Source organism: Podarcis raffonei, chromosome 5 (assembly GCF_027172205.1).
Source record: "Podarcis raffonei isolate rPodRaf1 chromosome 5, rPodRaf1.pri, whole genome shotgun sequence".
In the NCBI taxonomy this organism is placed as follows: domain Eukaryota; kingdom Metazoa; phylum Chordata; class Lepidosauria; order Squamata; family Lacertidae; genus Podarcis; species Podarcis raffonei.
The window spans coordinates 57875953-57896304 of NC_070606.1; the positions used below are offsets into that span (position 1 = coordinate 57875953).

The following is a 20352-nucleotide window of genomic DNA, read 5'->3' on the forward strand; positions in this document are numbered from 1 at the left end:
AGTGCAGAGGAGGATGTCTTCCATGACTCGCTGATTTATTCCAGCCCACCATTTCAGAACTGTTGCCATATGGGTCATAGAACATTCAGGTTGATACAGCTGGAACCTCTGGAGAAAATATATTTCACTCCCCGCCAAATGCTTTCAAACTAGATAGGATACAGAACCGCACTGATGTATAGCTGGGCCTTTGTTTTTTGTTTTTAAAAACCCAACCATAGCATGGAGCAGACTCTTGAATAATGAGTTTGGCAGTTTATCATTTTGTTCTAAAATAACTGAACAGCCAATTGACCACTAAGTTAAGCTTTCTTGATCTCCAATGTACATTTAGCAAAATTATCCTGCTACCCACACATTCTATTTATCTGACACTAACTCCTAAAAGCAGCATATAGTCACCAGAAGAATATTAAATTTTGGCTGTGAGTCGTGGAAGACTTGCTCCCTGCCTTACTAGCCTGTTCCACCCGGCTTGGGAGGGCACAGCCCTGACTGACTCCAGCTACAAAAGCTGGGGCTGCTGAATAGACTCTTGGGTTGGGGTATTGTTTAGGAGGGATTGTTGGTTTTTTGTGCTGTTATATTATTTTTTGTATGTTTATGTTTACATTTTATTTATTTACATCTTATTCATGCAGAAATTGTTCAATAATGGCTGTGTACTTTTGATATGCTTTATTCATTTTTTTGACTACTTTTGATATGTTTGTAATTATATAAATCTTTTCACGTGTAAGCCGTCTTGAACATGGTTTTAACTATGGAAAGACGGCATACAAATTACCATATTTTTCTGTGTATAAGACTAGGGGGGTTTTTTACCAGAAAATTAGGTTTAAAATTGGGGCTTATCTTATAGACAGGTAGTGCTAAAGAGTGTTTTCTTAAGTCTCCCAAAATAGGGGGCGTCCTATACACGGGAAAAATACGGTAAATGGTGATGGAGAAATTTTTCATCCCTAAGTTGCAAGCTAAGAAAACAGTTGCAAACCTTATGGACACTGGAACCAAAGTGTCTTTACTCTGTAGATATAATAAAAAATGAGATTACGTATTCATTGTAATGCTAAAAAAAGGGCAGAATTCATGCTCATACTCTGATGCTCCAACTGTGACAATATATTTGGCTCTAGTGTTAAAGCAGTAATAATGGCAGCTGTGTGTTTCTCCAGACAGCAATTTACAAGTAAATTTACAAGTTTTGGGGATTAGGCTCACATTATGTTTTTGTATGAGGTCCACTGCTGAGAGAACCCTAAACCACAGGAGTTCTAGGGCATAATGGAAATAACTGTATCCACTTAGATTTACGTAGCTGTGCTTCTGTTTACAAAACCCCCAAATAGAACTGTTCTTACTGTAGATTGTGCTCTAGTGTTAACTTGCCCGCATGAATTGTGTTTCAGTGCCAACTTCTCCATCGCCAAGCCCTAATCACAAGATCAGGTTCATTCATCTTACTGAGACAGGGTCACTATTGACCAGAGCACCAAACTACACATAAAACAACAATGACCAGAATGCAAATGCCATGTTGTCCAAATGCAGTGTTATGCATCCAGAATCGCTGTAGCTGGGTCCACAGAACGTCATAGATCAATAGAATATTCCGTACTATTGTTTAAAGGTGTCTCTGCCGCTTCAGAAGCCCGTATCTTTTTCTGGCCAGACTGTAGCTGCACCACTATCAACAGCATATGTTGTGTATCTGATCACAGGTTACATTATAGTTACATATTCCAGCATTCATTCTGGACTGATACAGAATAGGTTGTTAGCATAACAAGGGATATTTATGTACCATATTTTTTGCTCTATAGGACACTTTCCCCCTCCTAAAAAGTAAGGGGAAATGTGTGTGCGTCTTATGCAGCGAATGCAGGCGGGAGGCTCTGCTCAGAGCTCTCTTTAAAGAGCCGCACGCACACTCTGCGCACTCTTTAAAGGGAGTGTGGCTCTTGGGGGAGCCTTAGCCACGCGCAGCCTCTCCCGGGCAGGGGGTGAAGGAGCGCGGCTAAAGAAGAAGCCAGGACAGCGAGCGGGAATCATCCCGCTGGCTGTCTTGGCTTAAGCCATAGCCACGCACAGCACAGCCTCTCCCAGCCAGAGAGGCTGCGCGCAGCTAAAGAAGCCAGGACAGCAAGCGGGATCCCACTGGCTGTTCTAGCTTCTGGCTTAGCCTCGGCATAAAGTCTCCGCAAGGGAGTGGGGAGCCTTCATCCCGCTGCCCTGCGGAGGCTTCGCACAGCTATCCCTGGCTTTTGCGGGAGGTGGGAGAAGGGACAGAGCGCACGGCTCTTGCGGGAGGAAAGCCAGTAGGCTTGCTTTTGCTGAAGCCAGGAGGGCAAGAGGGATCGGTGCGCACCAATCCCGCTTGCTCTCCTGGCTTCAGGGGTAGCCCTGCAAAGCCTCCTGAGCGAAGATGGAGGAGCGCTCCCTCTTAGCTCAGGATGCTTTGCGTTCCTTTCTTATTTTCCTCCCCTAAAAACTAGGTGCGTCCAATCGTCTGGTGCGTCTAAGAGAGCGAAAAATATGGTACTTTTCTTTCTCAGAAAAATGAACAGAACAAATTTAAAAGTCCGTGAACCCTCCACATGCCTTTTGCTGCTGCAATTTCCTCCTTAAAGCTCTGCCTGCTCCAGTATTCCAGAAGTCTGTTCCCCTAACCTGAACCGTGCCTCATTTCCTGGCTTGACCACATCCTGATGAGCTTCTTCTCAAAACATGACAATATATTAAGTCCTTGGAATAAGCTCCCCGTAACCCATATGTGATTCAGATTTGCTGCTTCTAACTCTTGAACCAAGAGATTTTCTTTACAGAGTGACTCCGGAAGCGTAGAATTCCCCATATAATTTGTCTCCTAAGTGAAGGCCCTTCTCTTTGCCTTGCCAACATTTGAATGGGAGGGTACTGGAAGGGCCACCCACACATTAGATGTTCAATAACCTACACACTAAGCTGAAAACCAAGTATGCAGGAGATTTTCACATTCTTCAAGCATGAATGAAAATCCATGCCTGGCCTTTGGAAAAGAAGGCAACCTAGATAGTGGGGGGGGGATCAGTGTGGGAGGGGAGGAACCCAATAATTCATTACTGCACTCTCTTTTATCTAAAAATTATAGCTTTAAAAATAACAATTTAGCATGCTTTTTTATTTCAATTACTTGTATTTTTGTGACCACCCATCTTGGCCTCTCCCTGCTCCTTCCCAAAAGCGTTAGTAAAAGGTGGCACAAGTTTTCTTTTTTGCAGTAACTAGCACGTAAAAATATTGTAAACATCTCCACCAGACTGAATGCTTCACCCAACCAACACAAATAATTCATGATCCTCGGTTTGCATCCAGAAAGAAATGAAACAAAAAACTGACAAAAGCCAAGGCTGCTGTGTTAGGAGAGGGAGAGCATTTGAATGAGAGCAGTGTGCCGGAAATGCCCCAGTTTGAAGACTGCATATCTAGCATTTTATGGAACTGGAGGGGAATCTGAGATTAAAGCTCATTCCCTAGTGATTGAAGGATTGTGGGAGGTGTAAGTGTGGGCAGTTGTCAGATTAATTCTTTAGATGATTAAATTCTTTTTGTTTCTTTAAAGCTGTTTGTAGTCATGTTTGAAGTCTCTTCATTCTGAGCGAGTGTAATGCTGCAGTTACCAAGGTGACTTTTGCTGACTTTCAACTATTTCTTCCCCCATCTTCTGTTCTTACCAACAGCCTGAATTGGTTTTTAAATCTTGTGAACTGAGATGAACAACAGTGCTGTTAGCTGCAGTGCTGTAAGCTGCAGCCACATTAGACTTTGGCACTGGGCTTGTGCAGCAGTTGGCCAAACTGGTAACTTGCAGCAAAACCACATACTGCAGCATCTTTTTACTATATGCAAAATGACTGAAGAAACAACCTGGTTAAAACACGCCATGACCACATGCACAAACCTGCAACCACCGTTGGTCCTCTTGCCACATTAGAAATGGATGGCTGAAATCAGCATCCCTTTATGCCAATTAGTAAAAATCTTTAGGCCCCTGGAGATATTCCAACATTTACTTGCTACACAAACCATTTTGTGGTTTATTTTAAATCATTCTTGGTTTAAAATAAAAAAGTCACATGTACAAAACTACCGCAGACACAGAACTCCTTGCAAACTCTTACTTTGCAGCAAACTATATTTTGCAATTTTATCCAAACCAGGCAAATTCTAGATTGCAAAAACCAGAGATTGCAAGCAAAGCAGAGTTCAGAGGTAGCTTAAGAAGGAATGTAACCACACAAATTCAAGGCTCAATAATATAATGCCAAACCACAGTTTGATGCTACATTTCAACTGACACTATGTCCATTTTATATGCTAGGATAGTACAATTCAGCAAACAGGGAAATGATAATTAGATGTTAGTAGAGTTTAACTTGCATGTAGTGCAACAACCTTGGCACTGTGAAAGTCAGTCTCCTCTGCTTCACAACTGAACTGGAAAAAAGACAGCATTTGAGCACTATTAAGCTGAGTAAGACATTTATACTTCAATTTTGCCATATTCATAGTTGAGAAAGCCTTACTGCCTAGAATATTGCTTTGGTTAACCCATTATTTAAACAGCTTTTAGATTCTCATACCACACAATTTCCCTGTGTTTCACCTGAACAAATGGTGCACTCACACCAATTCCATGTTGTATCAGTCTACAAATGGTCTTTAGAACATGCTCACTGAGAAAAGGTGTTTAACAGATACATGAAAAATAATTTGAGTTGCATTCAACTAAGTCCTACTCAAGAGTAGAACTGGCACCCACCCTTTTATTTCTAATCCCATTTTGAGGTATTGAAACCATGGGTTTGATCTGCATCTCCTAGATTTCTAGTGGGATGCAGAGGCAGCTTTAAATATGTTAAGGTTTCTGGTGCAGGATTTATTGTACTGAGAACATTTAAGAAGTCTGGCTGATCTTTGCTACTCTGAGCCAGGGCATTTCATACCAGCCCATTATGCTGAAAGCGTGCTTAAGACCGTTGCCAGTTCTGATAGTTGTGTGCCCGTGCTAGCCTTTCTTCTGACATCCATCACAAAGTATGCACCAGAAAGAATAAAATACAGCTTCAGCATACACAACCATTCTAATACTCCAATTTTACTACATATACCAGTTCTCTCTTATCCATTATTTTGGGCATTTTATTTGGCCAAGAGGCAGAGAACTAACCTTTTCCATGATGGTATATATTATGATACCTGGAAGTAAGAGAGCTTTTCATTTTTCAAATCCTGACTGTCTGAGGTGCTCCCACAGTTCCCCTCATTTTCTTTAGAAGCTGCATATCTTAACTCTCCATCTTACTCATTGATCTGCCTTGCCCTTGCTCCAACACAATATGCAATGCATGGCTACCTAAACTGTGTTCTAGCTGCATCTGGGTGGGCTTAAACAATCCAAACCACCACCCTTAACAAGACCCTAATCCTAAAGATTTGTTCTGGTTCTGAGACTCTGAAAAAAGTCTCCATGTCCGTGACAGTACACTGCCATGGTTGAATTTGCTCTATTTGCAGGTGAAAAATGCTTGGGATCAAGCTATTTGAAAGGCTTAGCATAACATAGTTTAAGAACTCCTTTCCAAACTGAGAGCAAGAGTGCTGGGTAACCAATATGAATACTTTTTGCAGATTTGCTAGTCATACGTTTCAGCATATACACTGAATCAGTAAGTGCTATGAACAAAAACATAATTTTGATATTTTTGTCTATAGGCCTCCACTTACTAGGCTAATGAGAAAAGAACCTACATCACAGGTAGCAATAACCTTCTTTAGTATGCTCTGAAGAGTTTAAGATCAAACGCAATGCAAGCTATATTGCTCTGGTAGAGAACTTGTCTTCAGCTTAAAGTTTGTAGACCTAATACCATGTGCCACTATCCTTGGCCAAACCAAAGTCCAATCCGAAAGGTAAATTCTGTGGCCAGTGCCAGATGCTTCTGATCAAGTGTATGGAAAGCTGCAGAAAAAAAGTCTTCTTTAAACAAACAAAACAAAACCTGAGGTAGCCTGTTTAAGAACTGCTGCAAGTAATTTAGGCTGCCACCATAACCTTACTAACCTGCCAATGAACCTCATCAAATTCAGTAGAACTGAGTAAACATGGTTAGAATTGCTCTGTTAGATAAATTTTAAAAAATTAAAAAATTAAAAAAATTAAAAAATAAAAAGATAAATTACTTCCTTTCAATAACTTTCCTTTGAGAGAAACTGAAACAGTAATTAGAAAGAACACTCATAACTAGTGTTCATGTTAATCCACATACTACCTGCTTTATCAATAGTAACTGGTTCTTCATATAGCTCTGAGAATATATCCAAAAGCATTTACAAAACTGAAAGTCCTTTCAGCTATCCACCAAACTGAGCACACATACATCCCACCAATCCCCCCCAGAACACTGAGAAGTAGCTGCATTTGATTCATGCAGAATACAGGAGAATATTTTCCATCACTATGTGCCATAGGATCAAGTAAAATGGCAAAGGATATTGATTCCTGTGCTTGTTTGCTCCCAGCAGTTGCTGGAAGCCAAGCATGTGAAAGGATTCTCTGTCACACCCTTTGGAGGTAAGGCAACTGGGAATATGGCAACAATCACCATGCCACCACTTCCTTACTTCCACTAGCTTAAAAGGCCATTAGCTCAGTTCAGAGGTAGGTCTCCTTAAATATCTGAAGCCCAAAGAAGCAACATTCATGCAATCCCATCTCTAGCCCAGCCCAGCATAGACTGTATTGCAGTTTATTGATTATGCAACAGAGGGTGATCTAAGGCTACTTCATGGAAGAAAGAAAACAAATATTCCCTGTTAACTGTTATTCTTAGACTCTTCTGTTCAGTTACATACATAGGACTCAATCTGCACAGTTCCCCCTTCCTCTATAACCACCTGGAAGCAAATAGTAGGGCACAGTAGCTTCTCATTTAGTTATTTCACACCACCGAAAATCTGCAATTCAAATCATGTCAGTTATATTCCTCTTGAGGAGGAGAGTAGTACAATGCAATTCCAACATAAAAGGTAAGAAACTTGTGACGTGCGATCCTACATACAGGAGACCAGCAAACTGGCTTACATGGAAAAATCTGTCAATTACACAACTTAAGAACTGCCTGTTCTACTGATGCAGCCTCTCTTGGTTGGAGGACCCTAGTGTAGGCTGGATGATCTTTAAGAAGGTTAAGAAAGACCATGTTGCCCTCCTGAAATGTCTGTTAGGTATTAGGCTTACCAGAAAGCAACAGAGGATAACAAAGACAATCAGCCAGACTACTGTACATACAAAGTCTACATCTCTGAGAAAGACTGGCAAGATACCAGCAGACCTTTTTGCTATTGGCAAAACCTGTGGAACAGCTGGGAATTTTGATAATTCCTGGTTCTGATTAAACGAGAAAGTAAGGGCTTGACAAAACACAGTGTGGAGAGAGAGAGTATGGAATACAAAGCAAGCAATAAAGCCTTCTTAGGCAGCATCAAACCTATCCTACAACAACCTCTCACGTTCCTTTGCTTGTTCATAATCTTATTCTTTGCTAACAGTACACACCACCTCTGTGGAGTTTATTCAAACACCCTCAAGACTCATGTCACTGCTCTTTATTCCAGTGAACTGACTTGTGACTTGGGTTCTGAGATCACAAACAACCTCCCTTTCAATGAGTATACCAACCTGTCACAAGTATTTAGAGCACTCTGGAACAGCATCTTTGACAAGGGTATAAATCACATGTTGTCTGAGAGCAATATTCCACCACCATTTTGGGGTGGCTCTAAAATATACATTTTTGGGGAGGGATGAAAGTAAGCTATTAAAGTTCTAACAAACTATGACAAAAGGCAATTGGAAGTAGTAGTAGGCATAGTAGTAGTCGCAGCAGTTGTTATTTAATTAAATTTATACTGTAAAGCCCATCTAAACTCAACTTTTAAAAACCCCACCCCCTCTCTTTTCTTGTAACAGGCAACAACAAACTTCCTTTTGTGTACCTGGAAATTATCATTTTGGGAGCACCCTACTCTTTTGTACGTCTTTGTACATCAGAGGCCAGATTTTCCCAACCTGATGCCTTCCAAATGTTTTCAACTACAACTGCCACCAACTAGCACAACCAATAGTCAGGGGGTGGTGAAAGCGGTATCAAAAACATCTGGAGGACACCAGGCTGGTGAAGCCTATCAGATTATAACTACCTGGACTCAGTGCATCTCTAGGAAACACTGAAGTATGTGTTTCTCGCTCGTTTTGCTGGCATCCCCACTGTCTCAGGGATAGCTTTTATTGTTAATCATTAAATTGCCATTTTGTTACACTCTCAATAAAACTCCATTTGCGTTCTTCTCTCTGTTGTTCCCTGTATGCCTTACATGAGGGCACTAGACTAAAACAAGGCAAAGCTACTCAGGCTATACTCCTGTGCATTTTAATAAGTGAGCTAGTTTCTGAGTCAGGTCTACCAGATGGACAGCAGCTTATCCTCTGGCAGAACAGGCAGGGATGCAGTGGGAAAGTGTCTCCCTAGCACACATAAAGCCTCAGTCATTTGTGTTCAGGAATATTTTATTCCCTGAACAGAGAAGCCATCTGCAGACGTGTTTAGGGATGTGTGGTTAGAGCAAGCTGGGGCAGGCAAGTAGAGACAAGCTATATATACTTCTGATATTCCTTTGAAGGGACAAAGCCCTACAATAAAGGAAATGTACCGCTAAATCAGGAATCAAGTAGCAAATTGGCAATGGATCATTTGCACTGGTTCCAGATGGATTTTCTGGCAGGACTCAAGCTTGTGTATCTCGAGTTCAGCACACAAAAGTCCACAAGTTATTCCTGCAAGGAATAGCACACTTAGTCTAGCCAACTAAATTTTACTCAGAGTAGGGCAATTAAATTAATGGATCAAAGTTAGCCATGCGCATTATTTTCAACGGGTTTACAATGGGTAAGACTATAATTTGCTACAACCCAAGGATAGCAGAATTGTTGATGTTGGTGCTGCCTCAAACAGGGCACTATGCATCCCTATTCATGCACTTTTAAAAAAACCATCAATGCCATGTGTAAGATGAAATATGAAGATATATGTCTTTCAGGTCCAAGGGCACAAACTGCTCAGTAGAGCAGGATTTCTAGCAAACAAGGCATATGGAGTTCTATGTGGCCAAAACTTGTTCAACAACAAAAGATCTAATACTGGAGGGCAACCATCTGCCTATCTTGGGAACTGCAAATTAGTAAGAACAATCCCTTGCTCTCCTCCCCAAGGGGAACTGTTCTCTCACTCTTGAACAGAAGTGTTTCCGACTCCTGCAGAAGGAAGAGATTCTCACAATTCTTGCAATGTTCTGGTCTCTGTCAAGATGATTAAGACTCTGTTAGAACTCTATAAAGAGCAACTGGTTCTGAACTAGATGGACACAATGTACCAAGTAATGGATTCCCATACTAGAATGATGTGATTAAGCTGATACCCTTACGAATTGCTGGCCAAGATGGAGTGCTTACAGATAAAGTTACTAAGGCTCTGTCTCTCATGGGAAGTCCGAGTTGGCTATGCTTTTTCACAGACTTTTAACAAGATTCAACAATGTAATCCTCTCCAAGGTATACTGAATAGCAAATGTAGAAGATGAGATCTTGCCCTTGGAAAGACAGTGTTTTTAAAAATAATTCACCCCTTTGAGTCATCTACAGATAGCAGATGCTGACAGTGCTAAGAATCACCTTTGAGAACAAATTCTGCTCCTCGTTACTATCACAAAAGAGAGTACGAAGGAAAAACATCAAAAAAAGCAATGTATAATAGTTATACAAACAAATTTCAGAGTACAATGCTCTTCTTTATTGCTACTAATGCACTGGTCATAATCTCATGTGTGAAGTGCAAAAGGCCTTCAAATAAAGGGAAGGATGAACATACGCTTCCAAGAAGGCTCTACTATTAACTGGATGGCAAGCAGGAGAAACATAAAATGCCCCAAGTATCAGTGACAGGCCTCCATGTTCACTCACTTGCTTGCAGTCCGTAAGTAGTCATTCTTATTGTTCTTTTTTTGCAATTAAGTTTATTAGTTTATCAATATTCCCTCAATAATAGCCAAATTACAGCAATATCAATTAATTTCAGAACAATATCAATTAATTGCCATGCTTATGTTCTGCCCACCCACTGATAACATCACTTAGACCTGTTTAGCAGAGCCCCGTTTATTTTACCCGTTAGTATCTATGTTCCTTTCTGGCCATCATCCATTTTGCTTATATCATCTACTTTTTCAGTCTGGTAACACCATGGATGACTTAACTATCAGAGGTACGCACTGTGTAATTCTTGGTCAGCCATCTATAAATTCGGAACCTGCTCTAAAACACAAGCCTACCTTTATGTTGCATTCTCCCTTTTCAATTTCTGTCTTCTAGATTGTGAGCCATCCAGAAGTATTGCATAAATAGCTATCACCAGGTTAGAAACATTAAGCCAGTCTTTCCCTCCATTATTTCCCCAAGGCTAAGCCAAATTAGACACATCTTCCACCACCGCAGGACCCAAACACAAGACTAAACTTACGGAGCTCTGTCATTATTCAGTCCATTCTGTCTCTGATGGTTAATTGGGGGCAGAACAGGCTTGCTGTTAATCTCAAGTCCCCTTCGCAGAGTCTCCCGGATTTGTTCTGTATCTGAAACGATAGTTTAAAAACTGAGTCAGGTTCAGTTCAGATGATCCTCCAGAACGTGGACCGGAAGATTAGAAACAAACTCCGCATGCTTCCCCACTCATATGGCTTCCTTCCTTTCCTGCACGAAGGCAAACTATTCTTGGCTGAATTGGGAGTCGCGAAGTGGCTGGGCAACCCAGTCAGGGGTGTGTGTGTGTGTGTGTGTGTGTGTGTAAATTTACTGTTGTCGTTGTTATTCATGGTGCTTACCTTCCAAACCACAATCAGAAGCTATAGAAGTGGAAGTTAAATGTAATATTTTGTTTGTTTGTTTGTTTGTTTTAAAAGAAAGTGGTTGCAGGGTGGGGGGAGATGAAACACCACAGAACCAACACTAACTGCTGAGCAGCACAGAGAGTACAAAGTGATTCAGGTTTGCTATAAATAAAAATTAAGAGGGTTAGGAGGGCTAAACCTTGAGTTTGGGGCTCTGAATTTAACTTGATATAACAAAAAATTCAAGTTCCATACGAAGCAACTTTGCTCATAAAATAATCATATTAAATTTAATGAGGACCTCATAAAGCACACCAAATATCTGGTTTCCTGTTTTAATACATAACTTGATGCAATACAGCCTCCCAATTTCCTACTTTTAGCCATGCCTTCTACCACTTTTAAAAATACCTGTGATTATCAAGTATGCGACTTGTAAACAGAATTTTAAAAAATAGGGAACTATCTTCTTATAATAGTTCGAAAAGATTATATTTTTTGTATGTTGACATGGGATGAAAACAAAAGATCAAGATTGTAATGGAGGAATATTGCAAGTATTTCAAGTTGTAAACAAATTGAGAACTCCATCCAACTTAGCTGTGATGCCGAGAAAACAACCTTCTGAGTGGCTTTCCGGGTTCCCTCTTACCTTTCCCAGACAATCGTCGGGGATGTGTGCCAATGCAGATACTTCTACTGTCTTCGTCATCCTCTGGCGGCCGGCTAAGATCATCCCAGGCACACTTAGCACTGACACCACTCAGGTTTGAACCGTCTGTCTCAATCCCTTTATCAACTCTGTCCTGCTTAAAAAAGATCCAAAACAGCCAAGTCTTTTGAAGCCAAAATCCCACCTGTGCCACTACAGGAACTACAACCTCATGGAGTATGTTTTCCTAGATTGTGGATCACCAACACAGAGCCTGTGGATGCCCGCAAATCTTCAAACTCCTGCCTTGTCATCCCACCCCCCGGCTCCTTGAAATTAGGCTTCAAAGCAGTCTTCTGGTGAAAACAAAGGAAAAAAAGATTCCACCACCCTTGACAAAAATGCAACTTAACAGAGTTAAGGGGAAAACATTCAATTCTAAACTGTATAAAAATAGATTTTTAATATTCCATAAGATAAAATGAACAGTATAAATGAATATAAATACAAGCACTTCTTTTTCACTTACAAGCCACTGCCAATTAAAAACAAGGGCTTCTAAGAACAAAACAGCCAGACACATTTCAAGACTGAGTCTTTTTCTGTGGCTCAGTCATTATTATCTAAGACAAAGGTAAGTAGAAATCGTTATAGTCAAAATCCCAGACAGGCAAAACATTATTTCGGAAACAAAAATATACTTCAATTACTCACTCTTATGCCTCATTAAAAAAACTTTTTAAACTGGAATGATAACCTAAGTGTCCATACATTTCTACAAATCAATGAATTCCATTGAAGACATATAAACACATTTCAAATATCAATGCAAAGCCATTCTGGAATATTAAAATATGGAATATTAAAACCCTATATTTATACAACTTATAATGAAAAGCCTTCTAGTGTCACCATTAGAAGACTTTTTCCAAGGCTAATTACAGCAGGGGAGGGCGACTTTGAGGGTCACAGCTGGGGAGGAAAGGGTTAATCCTCTTCTTTGGAGTGAACCTCACCCTGAAACCACCCCCCTCACCACGATTAAGATTCAAGGAAGCCTTCTATTGGCTATAATAGAAGGCTTCTTTGAAGTCTAATTCCAAAGGAGGGGCAAAGTCTGAAGTTGTCACTGCTGGAGAAGGGAAGGATTACTCTTTCCTTCCCCGCCCCCATCCAAGCAGCTGTGACCTCCCCACCAAAACATCCACACACTCCCCACTGTAATTAGGCTTTAAAGTATCTTTCTACCATAACATGTTCCTCTGTCCCCCAATGTAATTTATGGGGTGGAGAAAACTGTGCGTGTGTGATCTCCTAGCTGAGGAGCCACAGTTAACTCTTACCTCCCCAGCTGACCTCTCCAGGAATATCACAGGCTGAAATACTTCCCCCCCAAAAAACTAATTGCAGGGGGCAGGTGGGATTGTGTATGCCTTTGTATGGTTGCCATGTGAGCACTTGGTGGTGTGTGTTTGGAACCTAAGGTAGAGTCTCCAGTTTGCAAATGGAAAACTGGAGATCCCCATTCTACGTTTTAGTGGCAGTCAGCACTTGAGAAATGAAGGGCTTTTATACTGTCCCACATTGCGCTAAAGGTAAGGAAATGTGAGCCACAACTTCTAATTCATCAAAACTAAATTTTGCAAAAAGTTGTTACATCAAGAATAGGTTTCAATGAATCCTCAATACATCCTCCCGACACGCGTCACTTGTGATTATCAAATTTCCCCCTTTGAACAGTGCCTGACTGTCGAAGAATCAACCTCATAGTGATTCTACAAGGTTAAATCTGAATATCTGAATGAAAAGTTCTGAACATAGTATTCCTGCATTACATGCAAACCAGAAATTCAAAATGTAGACAGAGCAACTTAGGAAAATTACTTGTGTCAGCTTCTAAAATTCACCACCAGATGATGCTGTTAAGCTAAATATAGCAGTGAAGGGAGCCTTACAAGGAGAAGCAACTGCAGCAGTTTAATGTAAAAACCAAGGAGAAAATATTTACTCAAATTTTCTTTTCCCATGCAAACATATACACTCAACTCTAATGGAACTACATTTAAGAAACTTATTTCTCTGCTGCACCAATCAAATATGCTTAGCTCTTTGGCATGGTGAAAGAAAATTTCACTCTGGCCTACCAGACTCACACATGCAGTGTTTCACCATTTTTAATGCCAAATTTGGAAAGGTAAGCTTCTCCTACTACAGCAACAAAATTCTGTATTAAATGTATTTATGAACAGTTTGACATTGTGCTTTATTAAGAGCTTTTCAGCTTTTTGTACTGTATGGTTGCTGTGTTGTTCAATATGATCTGAAGAGAACCAGAGTATGCTGTGTTGGTTATTATGTCCTTCTGGTGAAGGTTAGTATATAAAATTCTTCATAATTACATGTGCTAAATTTCTGTACAACTGTTAAAGGCACAGGAACCCTACTCTGTCATTGTTGTACCTTGTAAACCTGCAGAGAAAATTGCATGTAGCAAGTGACTTCCCCATTCATTCCCACCCTCTCCAAAGCACATGTGCACTAGAAAACAGACAAGGCAGGGAAAATAGAGGTTCAGTAGGGTAGGAGACTGAGCTGCTTGTGGCCCAGTTGCCCAATATTAAGCTGTTGAAATGAGTTCAGGGACACTCAGTGAAGCCAATCACACTTTGATCAGGCAATCAGTGATCTACAACCATTGCCTCTAGGAAACGGTATTCCAAAGATACCCAGGTTGAGTCCCAGCAGCTTCTGACAGTAATCAACAAGTCTATCCTGAGCACATTCAGTTACCAGAAGGTAGCTGTTCCTCATGACTAAGAAAGCAATGCCCTGCTGTCATCTAGGACCAGATTGAGTAGTTACATACTTGCAGGTGTGGATCTATTTCAAATATGGTCTCTCCACGTCGCATGTCTGTTATCAACCATGGGCCTCCTGCTCTATAAACAAAATCAAAAAAAGAAAAATAAGTGACTGTACTACCATTGCTCCAATGCTTCTAGGTCTCCAATGATTTTAGTGCAAATGCAATGAGGGACAGAAAGGAGGGATAAATTTGGGGTTCTGGATGAATAATTAGAACTTCTACCTGTCCATTTTAGATGTTGGATTATTGTTAAGCCTCTAATTCAACTACAGAAAATGGACAATATAACTACAGGATGGTAATCTGTACTGTTTTCCCATTTATCATGAAGAAAACAGACCCCAATTTTCCGTATGACTGCAATATCTCACAGCAAGAGGGTAAAAATGGTTGTAACATCAAAGAGAGACAGGGATCTTCATGGACTGGACTTACCCTTCCTGCATATAAATGGCCCCTCAATTCGAAAGCAGAGAACAATTAGCAAAAAGATTATTCATGTCCAAAGATAAAAGTACAGAATTGGAAAGGACCTCAAAAGTCATGTAATCCTTGTACTGTCAGCATTCTCTAGAATTAAACTGTACAAGACAGATGACAAACCAGTTTTCTTCAGATAATACTCATATTGAGCTTCTTTGTCCCACAGCTTTCGTTCCTAGAAGTGGAAATTCTGTAATTCATGTTTAAGGGTGGAGGGCTTGTATTAAATAAGAGCCCGAGCACTTAAATACTTTTCTAGGGCAAAAGGTTAAAAATTGATAATGGAATTTTAAATACAGAAAAAGCAAATGGTCAAATATGCATTTCTAGATTAATTTAATTTCTAAAATAAAAGATATTCGAACATTCCCAAGCAGAGGTGGAGAACCTCATATGTGGGGCCCAAATGCAGATCTTCGGGTTTCTGCATCTGGCCCTCAGGAGCTCCCAACTAAGCCATGTGTCTCTCAAGGTCATAACCCCACCAGTTCTGCTCCACACAAACCTTAAGGGCTTTTGCCTGGATGGAAAGTATCCTTAAATTGTACTAGTGCTTCTTACTTGGCCTGGATGGAAGTGGGAGAGATGTGGGTGGGACAGTGAAGAAACCTCTTAACTTTGATGTGGATGGAATGTATCTCACAAAATGTAGAGAGGTATTCTCTGTCCATGCCTCTTACCCTGCCCACTTTTGTCTCCAGCACGCACCCCCACACCCAACGTTTTCTATGAGGGGTATAGCTACTGGTCTGAAAAAGGTTCCACAAACTTTGAGCAAAAAGACTGAAAAATTCAAATTGAGCTTTGACATCAGAATAAACCATGTCAATGTATATGCAGATATCCCAAACTACATAATTTATTCCAGGTGTAGAATTTATAAGCTTTTATGATTGCATTCATCTTTATCAGGCAATATTTCTTTAAAGAATATTTATAATACTGTTTTTAGTCAGCTGGCAATGCTGTACTTACACAGGAACAGTCCGAAGCAGTTCCAATATACCCTGTCCATTCCACTGCTGTGCTGCATGTAGCTCCTCTGTACAGACGCCAACAATCTGGAAAAGGGGTTAAAGGGGGGGTACACACTTGTAACATATATTAGGATCAGGTTCTACATTGGAGTACCACATCCAAGGCTTGAGACTCTGGCTATACACTCTTTTTTGAGAAATCCCTCCTCCATCACGTTTCATCTAGATTTCATTTAGCATGAACTAGATTTACTATGAAGGATATCACAGTTGGTAGAGCATGAGACTCTTAATCTCAGAATCATGGGTTTGAGTCGTATGTTGGACGAAAGATTCCTGCACTGCAGGGGGCTGGACTAGGTGATCCTCATTGTTCCCTTCCAACTCTACAATTCTGTGATTCTGTGATCCCTGATTGGGTATCTTATGATGAGTGCTAATTCCATAATATGGATTTGTACCTGGGGCGGCTAGATTAGTATTGACCATAGCTTTCCTGATTCAAATATCATGTCAAACTATAGTCAAATCCTTCACATTTGTTTTCACATGTTGAGCTCCTCAACAGAACCATAGAGATGAAGCAACAACCTTGCATCTGCAAAGCCTAGATCTTGTTTATACAGCCAACTGTATATAGAGTGATCTGTTCATTGCTACAGTGGAAGCCAATACATCATTCTGAGGTTAAATACGTTTGCTACCATTGCAACATACCAAGCTATGCCAGATCAGTAAATATCACCAGCTGCCTCAGAAATCAAGACCAAAAAACAAACAAACCTTTAAACACACAATAACTGCTAAGTTAGCTACAATACTTCAATACCAGTTGGAATATACTTTTTGTATGTAAAAAATAGATATTGCTGACTATATCATGGTACGAGTTTTCCCGCTGCCCCGTTAAGGCCTATGAATAAGCAACTGTAGTAGTAGTATTTTGCAAAAAGTCTGGGATATTGATTCTCCCAGCTTTAATCTGTTTAAACCCAGATTTATGTATTTGCAGTTCTTCACTTTTCAGCTGCTATTAATACTCTCAGAATACTTACAAAACCTCCTAGTAACTGGTATATTAGGCTTAGGTATAAGATGGACACCAACACTAAACACTAAACCAGAAAAGTATTTCAACTAAGATTGTTGGTTTATTAAAAAAATACTATGTACATAAGGAAATCAGAATCCAAGAATATGCATTCCATGAATGAAAGCACTCCATCCAATTAAGTTGACAAGAACATGAAAATATGCAGAATTTACTCAGGGTACTGGAAAGCTTTTCACAGCTGAAAAGCCTCAGTATCATATTAGATATACATAGCAATAAAAAAAACCTGACATTTGAAAAATATTATTAAAGTGACATGAAATATTACCATAATGGATGATGGAAAAGATCTAGTTTTGCCTTCACCCATGCCAAACCTGCACCTGCTTTTAAGTACCCCATAGTTACCACAATCTCATTTCAAAGAAAACTCCATTGTTCATTTCAGTTATTAGCTCCTTAAATGAATGCCCTGAATATTGATTCTGTTACCATACCTGAAGAAAAGTCACGACCCCAAATGGTGTTTGAACTGGCTGCATTTGTGGATCTTCAGTCAGCAGCATATGTTGAATCCTCGACTCACTGTTGTCTAACGGACTATGCCACGATACATGATCACCACTACAAAATGTATTTTCTGGTGGGGAAAGAGAAATATGAGCAATGAATACATATTTCTAGCTGCTTTAAAAAAAAAGACGCCTGCACAAAAAGCCTTAACAACACTGAGGAAACATCCTCACAAAACAAGATATATAATTTTTCCTATTACTGTTACCCATCTTAAGTGGTGATATAGTACAAAAAACAAAAAAGGAGAGAGACTGCTTGATAAAGCTATGTTGATATTTGGTGCATCAACTTGTTAATACCAACATTATAGAAAGGCGAGTAGCTCTTGCCTATGAACAGGGAATCTGTATGTTGGGGTTCATGTAAGATGAGTGGTTAATGTACATAACCACCTGCGATTGTGCACATGCATCAAACCAGACCCCACTGCCATCACATGGTTGCATTAGGCCTGATTCTGGCTCCAAACTGCCATGGAGATTTGCCTCCCCCATCTCACCTAATGACCCACGTGAGCCACAGGGACTGACTGTGGCCCCAGTTCTATATTAAGCAGTATGTAGTATATTCTTCTATTTTAACATGCAAATTGCAGCTCCACTCAACCAGCTGAACAAAGCATTTTAGTTATTTCAAGTCAACTGTAGTCTGGACTACATATGGATAATGTACACTGGCCTCACAAACATAACGTAGTGCTTGGTAACAGGAGGTTTAAAAGCATGAAGAGGAACAGCAAACTACAACACAGCTTTTTTGTTGGCTCTCTCTTCTAGATGCAAGGGCTCCTGGAATTTGGTTGGAGAATGGGGTTCCAGGTGAACCACAGCTGTTGAAATGCTGGTTTAACACACATTTCATAAATGATCAGCTTCCCCACTCAATTTGATTTTTGTATTTAAACTGCTCAACATTAGCTGTGAAGTCAAGTGGAAAAAAGAGGTTAGAATCTACTTTCTCAGGAACAAATCTTTAAATACCAGCTGCAGCAAATCCACTGAAATGCAATCATGAAAACCAGCCTCACAGTCTGTTTGAAGTTACTTTCCCATTTGGGCAATAGAAGAGGTGACAAGTACATGATCTGCACTATTTTCCTCCTGCTATGGAGAGATACCTTATGATAATGAAGTCTGAAAGAATATTTAAGTAAGGTACTGATCATCTTCTTTCTTCTTGCCAGATCGTAAATGGTCACAGTGAGAGTCAGGATAGCAGATAGAGCTTTCTAAATCAGACAACACTTCAGGAATGAAGGTAAGGTGGAGCTCATCCCATTAACACATTATAGCTTGCTTGGTTCAGACATCTGGTATTCCTAATCTTATACTCCTCATACACACAAAATGTGCATGGTGCACTTCAGTTGCTCCCACTTAATGGCATGCTGTAATATGCATCAAGACTAGCATTCCTCTATTATCATATAAACTGATCTGCGGGAAGTGTTTGTTTATGGATGATCCTTCTTCTCAACAGGCCTAAAATTGCAACATTCACACCTTGAATTAACAGCCATGCACTTCCTTTTATCAGTAGATTAAAAGGAGACCCACCATACCAAGATGCTCTTTAGAAAATTCTCATGATCATGACAAAATGAATGAGCTTTGAATAGAAACATTCCCAGTCTAGAATGCCTACGTATATTTCATGGAGAGCTCCCTTGACGTGAAATTCTTCCTCTTGCTTGAAATGTAAACTAAGATTATTTCAAGTTTAGATATTGACTATGAACCTGTGACATCTAGATTCATCATACTAACTAGGCTCTAGGCTCACATAGTCTATGAGATATCAGTTGGCCAGGAAAGCTCATTATCTCAGCAACCTTCCCTGCACTACAAATTCCCAAGGCAGTGCAAGAATGCACATAAATCCCAGAAAGGAGGTTTATAAATGCAAAACAAGACAGCAAGAACTCTGTAAAAAAGCAGAGGGGTTTTAAAAAATGTGTTCTGCAACTGATGCTTGTTATTGCATTTCTGAAGTTCACACATCACTATATTCAGTACAAATGAACACATCTTGGATGGATCTATCATTTCAGCAAGCATTAATGAATTGGTGACCAGAAAAGTTTCAGACAAATTCTGTTCAATTGACAGGTTAAAAGACTGAATCTACTTAGCCTCTTGTGGTAACTCTGATCATCCACCAGATGTCCTCACTGTTAATTTAGGCATAAATTTAGTTCTACATTTTTAAAAAAGCTGAATTTGACTTTTTACTTAAAAAAAAAGCAAGCTACCCAGGATTCCCAACCTTGACTATATATTGAGGTTTAAAATGTATTCGAAATTTAAGAAACCTTAAACCAAAATTGTGACAGTTTGCTCAATATCAACATTATCCTGATGATGGAAATACAACTGTAGAGTATGGGGAGCACCCAGATTCTGAGCACAGAGAAGATTTTACAACATTACAGCTTAGATAAACAAAAGAGCCACACATAAGCAGAAAGTAACGCCACACTAAAACCCACAAAGGCAGGGACATTTATTTGTACTGCACTATAGCCCATAAGAGTAAGGAGAAAATAATGAGCAAAATAGTTAAGTGGATTTTCAAGTCTACTTAAGATATACATAGGATTGGGTCAGAAAATGCCTTCACCCCAATGGAAACCCTTTGCAGTTTCCCAGAACAGCCTCATTGTATCATCACCAAGTTACAACAATTTGGCCAAAGGGTTGGGTGTGGGGAACATAAGTGCTGACATGAGTATAAAGGAAATGCCTCTCCATTAACTGGCAGATAA

At 40.0% G+C, this 20352-nt stretch overlaps 1 protein-coding gene across 2 annotated transcripts in view; it reads right to left on the bottom strand.

Annotated features, from left to right (window-relative positions):
• The window catches only part of SUFU (SUFU negative regulator of hedgehog signaling), a 69482-nt gene that overhangs the window by 27263 nt on the left and 21867 nt on the right, over positions 1-20352 (bottom strand). Inside the window, exons 4-8 of one of the 2 annotated variants that reach the window (XM_053389360.1) lie at positions 17510-17652; positions 15957-16042; positions 14499-14571; positions 11633-11786; positions 10614-10725 (exon numbers count right to left, since the gene is read on the bottom strand). In XM_053389360.1, coding sequence (XP_053245335.1) covers positions 10614-10725; positions 11633-11786; positions 14499-14571; positions 15957-16042; positions 17510-17652 — 568 coding nt within the window. Of the gene's footprint in view, positions 1-10613; positions 10726-11632; positions 11790-14498; positions 14572-15956; positions 16043-17509; positions 17653-20352 lie in introns of both variants that reach the window. The other variant, XM_053389359.1, reaches the window with a different exon arrangement.